The sequence below is a fragment of the Balaenoptera physalus genome, assembly GCF_965194825.1.
Source record: "Balaenoptera physalus genome assembly, contig: HAP1_SCAFFOLD_2799, whole genome shotgun sequence".
NCBI classification, from domain to species: Eukaryota; Metazoa; Chordata; class Mammalia; order Artiodactyla; family Balaenopteridae; genus Balaenoptera; species Balaenoptera physalus.
The window spans coordinates 1-9,825 of NW_028124027.1; the positions used below are offsets into that span (position 1 = coordinate 1).

Below are 9,825 nucleotides of genomic sequence, written 5' to 3' on the forward strand. Positions count from 1 at the left end.
TTGGATGTCTCTGTGCATGCAGAACTCTCTGAGTTTTCGTTTTTGTTTTAGTTTTGTTTTTCTATTTTGACTCTTCCTTGCTTCTCTAGCTTCTTAATTTCCCTAATTTATTCCCCATCTCCTGGCTTCCTCTCTCACCCCTCTCTTCTGCTTGAGCCCTGGAGAAAGATATGGGAGGCTACTTCTAGGCTGATTTACCTCTAACAAGCAGTGTGACCACAGCCAAGTCACAAACTCCCAGCATTTCAAATTCCTCCCCTGTAAAAAGAGGGTAATGATCCCCCTTCAAACTCCTTCCCAGAGCTTCTTTGATAAAGATACAGTGGGATGGCAATAGCAATGGGAATGGCTGTCATTGTTAACACTTCTTACGTATCAGGTACATTATATACATCATCTCACTTAATACCCAAAGCATTCTATATGGGCAATGGGAATTATATTCTACCTTTTTACCTACCGATGGGGAAAGTGAGACTCCAAATGGTCATATGGCTTACCCAAGATTACACAACAGTACCTGTATTCAAACATAGGTCTTTGTCATGGTCTTTGCATGGCATCCTGATAATGAGAGGACAGTCATAAAAAAATGCTTGGAAAATACACAGTGCCATTACAATGCAGGGTATGACAGTCTTACTATAACACAGACAGCTGATTGCCGCCCCTTCTTTGTTTCCTTTTCCCAATGCTCCGTGAAAGGATCCCTCTAACAAAGATCAAGACCATGCGAGAAACCCTCAGGGAAAAAAACTTGCTGACAAACTTCCTGGAGAAGAACACTGACGGCAGGTCCCAGAATGTCGCTCATGACCCGAAATTGTCTCTTCATCCCCTGAGGAACTACCTGGATGTGAGTGTGTTGAGCGGATGGCACTCTAACGCGCCCCCTGGTGCTCTGGCCTGGCACTGGGGTTCATCTGGAGGCGCCAGGCGGCGTGTTGGGGCTAGGGCTCCTGCAGGAAGCAGAAACACTGGGGAATAGGGACCCCATTCCCAGAGAAGAAGGCACTCTCATCCTCAACTCTGGGTCTGTGGTAACTGGGCCCAGCAATGACCAGGTGGCAGGTAAACATCCATTTCTTGCCAAAGATATGTCATTAGTTTCAGGGAGATTGCTCCTCCTGAACTAAGTGAGCCACTGAGTTACAGATGAAAGGTGAGCCATGTCTGATCGAAAGGTAAAGCCAACTGCACATCAAGACTGAAACCCCAGGCAGACAAAGTTCAGCCTCCGCAGATCCAAGAAGGACACAGTAAAAAGTTACTGAGCCCCTATGGCCTGTGACGCCATAAAAATCTAACACTATGGTTATTGTAACTGATTTTTAAAAAGGTCTCGTCTCTTCATCAAGAATGCATAGGACAGCCTGAGTGATAGGCAAGGAGTAAATACATGTCAAATAAAAGGGCCAGCAGCGTGGTGGTGATAGGACATGGTCTGAGTTTAGAGGAGGTGGCCTGGGGTGACCTAGGAGGGCCAACTGGAGAAAGAAACAGGCTGGGCCTTAAAGGGGAGACTGGCGAGCTGCTCAAATGAACGCACAGGGACTTGCCTGGAGGTCCAGTGCTTAAGACTCTGCACTTCCACTGCAGGGGGACCGGGTTCGATCCCTGCTCAGGGAACTAAGAGCCCGCATGGAGGAAAAAAAAGAAAAAGACCAAATGAAGGCACCGGTCTGAGGAGAGGCTGTAAGGTGGGGCGGTTGGAAAGTGATCTCAGGAGACACGGGACACCTCGAGGGAAGCAGTACTCCGGGAATCGAGGGCGGCCAGGGCAGCCAGGTCTGACCAAACCACCCCTCCCCGGCCCCTGTAGCTAGCCTATGTCGGCAGCATCACCATTGGAACGCCCCCTCAGCAGTTCAAGGTCCTCTTTGACACCGGCTCAGGTGACCTGTGGGTGCCCTCCGTCTACTGCTACAGTCCCCCCTGCCGTGAGTACCTGCCCCCCCGCCCACCTTGTTCGCCCCCTCCCACCCCCTTCTCCGTCCTTGGCACCTGACGGGCACACATCTCTTGTGTCCGCAGGTACACACAAGCTCTTCAACCCTCACTTGTCCACCACCTTCCGGCTCCCGGGCCGGCCCGTCGACCTCATCTACGGCTCCGGGAGGGTGGTTGGAGCTCTTGGCTGTGACACTGTTCGGGTAACTGGAAACCAGAAGCCGAGTCAGGGCTGGCCCTGGGAACGACCGCTGCTTACAAAACAGATGCAGGGCCAACTGGGAGGGCCCGTCTTTCCCAAAGTCCCCTAGTGGCTGGCTGCCCACCCCACAGTGCTGTGTCCCTGGGGAGACAGTGTCCCTGCTGGCACATAAACTCCCAGAATGGCTGACCCAGAGAGTGGCTTGGGGTGTGGAGTTGCAGCTGCTTTGCTCATGAGCTGCTCAAGGTTCATTTTGCTGGGAGCAGGGAGAGAGGGGAAAAAAGCACCCACTCTTATATCCTCAGGCTGTGCCAGGTACTTTCATGGTAACAACTCGTTTAATCCTGCAGCAACCCCACATAGGAAGTGCTATGATTAGCTCCATTATACCTATGAGGGAACTGAGGTGCAGAAAGCCAGGGCCTTGCCAAGGTCAGGCATCAGGTAAGCAGTGGAACTGGGCTGGCCAGTCAGGATTCATGCAGGTGCGCTGTATTTGGGAAGAGGATAAAACTGACCTTGGGCCCTTGGGGGGAACTGAGGGCTTTGGGAATCCAGACAGGGAAAGCAGGGGGCCACAGATGTGGGAAGGGCCTGATAAATGGAGGCCCCTAAGAGGGGGCCTTTGAATGTCTAATAAAAAGTATGGCCTGCATCCCCCAAAGGGCCTGAGTTCTCTCTCTCTCTCTCTCTGTCACACGCACACACACACACGCACACGCACAGACACATCCCGAAAGCGTGTTTCCCAGGCAGAATTTTCGTAAGAACCCTGGCAGCGACATTGTATAATGGGCTTCTGTCTTCCTGGGCAGATGCAGAATCCACGATGCGCTGCAATGGATTCAGTCCATTTCTGGCATCAGATCATAGGGATGCCAAAGAGAAGACTACCCTGCTCTCTGCTCATTTTGTCCTCAAGTGGGAACTATTTGGTCCTCTCCTGAGCCTCAGTTTCCCCACCTGCACAGAAGGCATGAGGCGAATTTGACTCACTTCAGATAGTGTTTGCAGGAGGGGCAGGTGTTACTTAAAAGCCACAGCCCCGCACAAATGGAACCCGAATTCCTGTCCCAACTTGGTCTAATCATCTAAGGTCAACCCAGGGCACAGCCAGGCCTCAGTTCTTCTCTGCAGTGCTCAAGGCATCTCCATCCCAGCCCAGTCCCAGCCCCACTTCCCAAACCTTTACGTGGGTACACTCCCCTCTCCCACAGATCGGGAACCTTGTTGACGTAGTCCAGCCATTTGCCCTGATCCGGTCACAGTTTGGGATGCAGCATGCACCCTTCGATGGCATCCTGGGCTTGGGCTACCCCAGCCTCGCCCTCCGAGGGACCACCCCCATCTTTGACAACCTGAAGAGACGAGGCCTCATTTCTCAGCCTGTCTTTGCCTTCTACTTGAGCACGTAAGTCTGAACTGGACAAGCCCTCTCTCTATGTCAGCTGTAAGATGCTTTCAGTTACACGAAAACTTGTAGCCACCTGATCCAGAAGTTTTCTGAGGGACAGTCTAGCCCAGGATAACTATGGCCCCAGGGCCACATATGGCCTCGCCACTGGTTTTTGTGAATAAAGTTTTATGGGAACACACCCATGCTCATGAGCTCAGGGGCAGCAGCTTGGTCCAGGGGGTGTGAAGGGAAGAGGGAGAGAAGTGGAAGGTGTCAGGATACAGGTTGGAGGAAAAGGCAACAGGATGTGCTGATGGATTTGATATGGAAGGAAGGAGAGGGATGGCGGGAATGTTTCCTCTTCACTATCATTTTACTGGGAGCCCAGAAGCAGCTACACAATTCGCAGGCGCCAGTGCGAAATGAAAACGTGGGACCCCTTGTTCAAAAAGTAGTAGGAATTTCAAGACAGGGATAGCAGAGGCGCAGGGCCCTGCTGAGTGTGAGGCCCCATGGCTGGCACAGGTCACACACGCTGGTGAAGCCAGCCCTGGGTGAGCCTGAGCCCACACCCTTGGCGCCCTCGGGCCTCGGCTTTTCTGAACAATGACAGGCTAGGCGAGGGGGCAGCCAGACCCCTCCGGCATGGTGTCCTTGGAGGGTATCTCTGAGCACTCTGGTTGCTGGAGGGGACCGGGCCCTCTTCAGAAGGGTGGGTGGTCGGAGCCCAGCCAGGCTGCCCAGCTTCGAACCCCTTCTGTGCCACTCATTAGTCGGTGACCGACCTCGGACAGGTCCTCAATCCCTCCAGGCCTCAATTTCCGCCTCTGTAAAATGGGGACCATAGTAGTGCCTCGGATGGGTGGAGAAGCACAGCCCTCAGACAGTGCCTGCCATTATTCTCCTACAACGAGCCCTCCCTCTTCCTTCTCTCCTCAGCCGGAAGGAGAATGGCAGCATGGTGATGTTTGGTGGGCTGGACCACAGCTTCCACAAAGGAGAGCTCCAGTGGATTCCAGTGTCCCGACCCCACTACTGGCAGATAACCATGAACCGGTAAGCCTCTCCCTCTGAGGGCCACCCCACGTGATGCTACCACACGTGCACACGGACACATGCAGACACACACAAATAAACGCACAGACACACAGTCACACACACAGACATACGCTCCACCCCCAAAGACACACGTATAAACACACACATAGGCACACATATAAACACACACAGGCACACCGATACACACAAAAACACACACACAGATACACATACACACACACACACACAGATACACACACAAACACACACACAGATACACATACAGACACACAGACACACAGAGACACACACCACCCATGGGTTCATAATCACCCCAGGCCCCTGACCAGGGCTCTGACCAGCGTCCTGAACAGGGTTCAGAGAGACATGTGCAGCCCAAGAGGGCTGCACCCACCACGCTGTGAGGCAGGGAGCACGATTTGAAGACCCTAAAGTGCAGTGAAAAGAGGATCAGGGAGGATTTCACCAGCCTGAACAAGGTTGTGATAAGTTGACCAACTGTCTAGGGCTACCAGGGACCGAGGGAGTTCTCACTACACAAAACTACCAGTTTCAAAACAGGGAAAGTCCTGGACAAACCAGGAAAACTGGTCTCCTTAGGGAGAAACTCCCTGGCAGTGGAGAGAGGTTGGCTGCATTCTTGAGACCTGAAAGCAACTCATACAAAGAGACACTCCCCCCACCCATAGCCACCCACCCCCCATCCCGGGCACACAGTGGGGCAGGGGCTGTGACAGAAAGAATCAGGAAGCCGGGATCCAGAAGTAGCCTGAGAACAAGGGGCAATAATTGATGGGATTCTGAGTGATACCCTCAGACAAAAGCTCACGTGTCCTTTGGAGGCCCCCCGGGCTAGCTCAGGCATCGCCTGGCCAGGGCCCTCAGTGTCTGAGCTGGGTGAGTGGGCCCTGCTGGGAGACAACCTCTCCCAGAGCAGTCTGTGTCTCCGACACCCCTACTCTCAGCATCTGCTGCCCCGGAGAACCTCCATCTTCACCGTGTGGGTTGACCCATTATTGGTGACACAGCAGATACAGGGCTCTGGTTGTTCCTCATCCATTTTTTCATTCATTCATTCATTCAACAAACATACATTGTGCATCCGCTGTGCGCTAGGCACTTGAGAGAGGCACTGAGGCTACAACTTGCCCTAACATCTAGTAAGGCAGACGTACATGAAACGAGTCACACACATAATAATGAATTTCCACTTCGGTACATGCTAGAAATGAGGAAGAGTCTACAGAGAGTGACCAAGACAGGAGGCTGATCTAGTCTCGGGGGGAAGACTTCCCTGAAAAAGTGACAAGTAAGCTGGAACCTGGAAGATGAGGAGAAATTAGCTAGACAAAGGGGATGGGGGTCTTCTAGGAAGGGCGACCAGCACATGCCAAGGCCCTGAGGCACCAAAGAGCCTGATGCATTCAGGAACTGAAAGGAAGTCAGCAACGGTTAGGTGACCAGAGCAAAGGAAAACAGAGTCAGGGCATGAGCTGAAGGGAGACAGTCAGGGAGGGGGCCAGTCGTGGGCGGAGACTTCAGAGTGATCCTAGTGCCCATGTTGTCCAATTATCTCTCAGCATCACCATGAACGGGTTGAATCTTGGGTGTTTCCGCGGCTGCCAGGCCATTGTGGATACCGGGACCTCGTTTCTAGTTGGCCCAAGTAGAATGATCACCATCATCCGGAGGCTCATCGGCGCCAGGCCTGTCGGTCACGAGGTGAAGGGTCATGCCACAGGGTCACTCCGGGGCTCTCCACACACCAGGGATCACCTGGACCAACCTCTCTCCCTCTTTCTCTAACAGTATGCGGTTTCATGTGGATATGTGACTCGCCTGCCTACTATCATCTTCACCATCAACGGCAACAACTACCCAGTGCCCCCTGAAGCCTACATCAGAAAGGTGAAGGGCCAGCCCTGGTGGAATTTCAGGAACCCTTGGGCTCCTGCTTGCAGGAGGGGGCCCTCTGCAGGCCAAGCCACACCATTGCAGATGCCGCGGAGCCCCTGTGGCTGGGCCAGTGCCTCCCACAAAACCAACCACTTGAGAGTAAGGGGCAGTCTGGGACTTCCATCATCCTGAAATAAATGGGACACCACCCCGTGCCAGCCTGCTGCGAGGCACTAGGAGAAGGGAACACTAAGGGCCTCTGCCCTCAAAGAGCTTCAGTTCAACCAGAGCCCTCAGATGGATGAACACGGAGAGTCAGCTCTAGCAATCCCTGCAATAGGCCAAGTGGCAAGTGGGGTGGGTGGGCACAGTCTCAGTGTGTTGTCCCACCATGATGGTTAACGGTCTCCCTCCCATCTCGAAAGTGTCCTGGTTTGGATGACAAATTACATGGTTACCCTAGTCCTGGCCTGCAACTTCCCCTTGCTAAGCCCCAGTTCCCGCTCTGTGCGTTGGGGTACCAGACCTCTCTGTGGGGAGGCTACACGCTCACGTGAATGAAGGGTACACGGTGACTGCGTGGCCCTTGCACACGGGTGGGGCTTAATGTCAGCTCCCTATGGGAGTTCAGAGGAGGCTGATGGGCTCAAAGAAGGCTTTGAGGAAGAGAGGGAATTTCAGTCATTCTAAACCCCCAGCCTCATGGAGGCACGAGGAGGCCTGCATGGGTCGAGGCACATCTACACTGGACCCCATGCAAATGGCACCCCCGGGGGCTGAGCCAAGGGGTGCCGGGCGCAGATTAGAGTGATGAGGGCTATACACAAGGGGAGCACCAGGGTAAGTCACCCAACCCGGCCTGGAGTGGCCAGGGAGGGTGAGCGTGGGGCCAGGAAGGCTTCCTAGAGGGGCTGAGCACAGTCTCTAAGAACGGGCTGTGGGGAAGAGGGAGAAGCAAAGGCATTCCCTGCAGAGAAAACAGCGAGCCTGGGTCAGGAGGAAAGAAACAGCACAGTATGAGGGGAATTACAGGCCATTCTCGCTCTCTTTTTTAAAATTTTATTCAAGTATAGTTGATATACAATGTTGTGTTAATTTCTGCTGTACAGCAAACTGACTCAGTTATACATGTATTTGTATTCTTTTTCTTATTCTTTTCCACTACAGTTTATCACGGGGTATTGAATAGAGTTCCCTGTGCTATACAGTAGGACCTTTTTGTTTATCCATCCTCTCTATAGTAGTTTGCATCTGCTAATCCCAAACTCCCAATCCTCCCCTTCCCCACCCCTTCTCCCTCATGGCAACCACATGTCTTGGCCGTTCTTGGTCTTGGATGGGCACCCCACTTCCGCAGCTGCTGAGAGAGCCACTTGGTTCTCACCAAAGGAGGGAAATAAAACCGAGACGCTGCCGGCTCTGGATGCCGAGAGGGTGGCAGGTAAGGGCTCAGGCTGACTGGTGTGCATTTCCATCTCCCCCAGAGCCTTCGGGGCCTCTGCCTCAGCAGCTTTGCAGGGGGCACAGAGAACATGAGCCGGTCGGAGACCTGGATCCTGGGCGACGTCTTCCTGAGGCTGTATTTCTCGGTTTACGATCGGGGAAACAACAGGGTTGGCCTGGCTCCCGCAGTGTAAAGGCTGGGGCCGCTCCAGCAATCAATCAGGCGCCCTGCAAACACACACTCACTCACACGAAGGGCACTCCCACCCAGGGATGGCGGAGGACCGTGTTTGGTGCTCTGCAAAGCCCCATTCTCAGCAAAGAATAAAAGTTTCCATTCTCAACGGTGCTAATACAAATGGGTGGCTCTCTTTGCGTCGCGGAGGTGCATCATAATCGGGCAGGATCTAGAACCTAGTCTGAACCACAAGTGAGAGGAGCCCAACTCCAACCGGCTTCAAAGAAACGGGAGACTTACTGGAAGGACACTGGGGATGCGGGACACAGGAACCACAGCAGATGCAAAGATCTCAGTGACTGGACCCAAGACATCAGAAGCCATCAGCTCCCTCTTTGTCTCCCTCACTCTTTCCCGTCTCTCATCTTTGATCCTCTTAGCCTGACAACTTTCTTCCCTCACACTTCTACACATATATCCCTAACGCGTCTAATCCCTAAGGAAAGAAGCTCAGAAAAACCGCAGGATACCAAGGAGGGCTCTGATTGGTCCACCTCAGATCATGTGTCCAGCCCTGGACCAACCATCCTGGCGGGGGGCTTGGGGTACTATGATTGGCTTTACTTGATCACGTGGCCCTGCCCAACGTGATTGACAGTCTCCTCCAGCACCACGTGACTGCAGCTGGGGCGAGGCAGCCCCAAAGGAAGTGGCGGGGGCTGTTCTAGACTGTGGAAGTTTGTGATGGCCCCCACCAACTCCGCCCCCTCCTCATTCCGAGGGATGGTAACGGGTAATAAAAATAGATTCTACTCTTCCCATCTCAGAGGTCCTTTGGCAGTGGCCTTCTGCTCCAGGGCGGTTCTGGGTGACGCCCTTCAAGCTGAGATGGTTCCCCTTTGTCCCCCCACCCCAGTCACCAGCTCTCTGCCACCCACACCTGCAGTGTCCTTTCCAGTCCCACTTCCCAAGTGACGGGCCGTGTGGATCCCTGAGCCATGCCCACCCCTCCAGAGTCCAGCATGCTCCGTCCCTTGGCCTCCAAGGCTGCTGGGGAGGATGCCACGCATGTAAAGGGGCCCCAGGGCGCACTAAGCCTTCAGCCTTTCTCAGCTTCCTCCAGGGGCAGAGCTACAAACCACTGGTTCGAGCTGCCATGGTTTGGCACATTTGGAGTGGAAGTATCACTTCTTCCCACCTGGAAGCAGAGGCCCAGGCTGGGGACAGCAGGGGTCAGAGGTGGAGGGAGACCCACATGAGAGAAGGGGCAGGAAAGAATAAACAAGGTGGAAAACACACCCCGACGCAATGCACAGTATGGGCCTTTACTCGGGCAAGACAAAGCAGCGAAAGGGACGACTCCCTTCCTTCCTCATTTTTTCATTCAGGACAAATTTACTGAGCACCTACTATGTGCCAGGTGCTGTGGTGGACCCCAGGGATAGAGGGCTGGGTTAGGAACCCACCACCGATTCATGGAGACAGATAAAGAGACAGCCCCCAATGGGGAGGGCCAGATGGAGAAAACAACACAGGTGTGGGTAGGGGCCCAGAGGAGTGAGGGGTTTCCTCTTCGGGGACCAGGGAAAGGCTGCAGTAGGGCGAGAGGGGGGCATTAACTTCAGTCTTGTCACCCCACCCTGATACACACCCCTAAGCCTTGCAGTTACCTTCTCTGTGCAGATCTGCCGTATGTCCACG

The 9,825-nt window shown here is 53.8% G+C and overlaps 1 protein-coding gene across 1 annotated transcript; it reads left to right on the plus strand.

Annotated features, from left to right (window-relative positions):
- Positions 1–31: 31 nt before the first annotated feature.
- Positions 32–8,290, plus strand: LOC309654325 (pregnancy-associated glycoprotein 2-like). Its single transcript, XM_082478862.1, has 8 exons — positions 32–856; positions 1,823–1,940; positions 2,035–2,153; positions 3,370–3,563; positions 4,488–4,604; positions 6,188–6,329; positions 6,417–6,515; positions 7,988–8,290. Exons 1-8 carry the CDS (start codon positions 692–694, stop codon positions 8,138–8,140), a joined length of 1,107 nt encoding a protein of 368 aa, XP_082334988.1. The 5' UTR covers positions 32–691; the 3' UTR covers positions 8,141–8,290.
- Positions 8,291–9,825: the final 1,535 nt, after the last annotated feature.

Coding starts and splice junctions, on each gene's coding strand:
- LOC309654325 (XM_082478862.1), top strand. CDS start 692: ATGCTCCGTGAAAGGATCCCTCTAACAAAGATCAAGACCATGCGAGAA. Junction 6,330..6,416: donor CCAGGCCTGTCGGTCACGAG/GTGAAGGGTCAT, acceptor TTTCTCTAACAG/TATGCGGTTTCATGTGGATA. Junction 6,516..7,987: donor CTGAAGCCTACATCAGAAAG/GTGAAGGGCCAG, acceptor CATCTCCCCCAG/AGCCTTCGGGGCCTCTGCCT.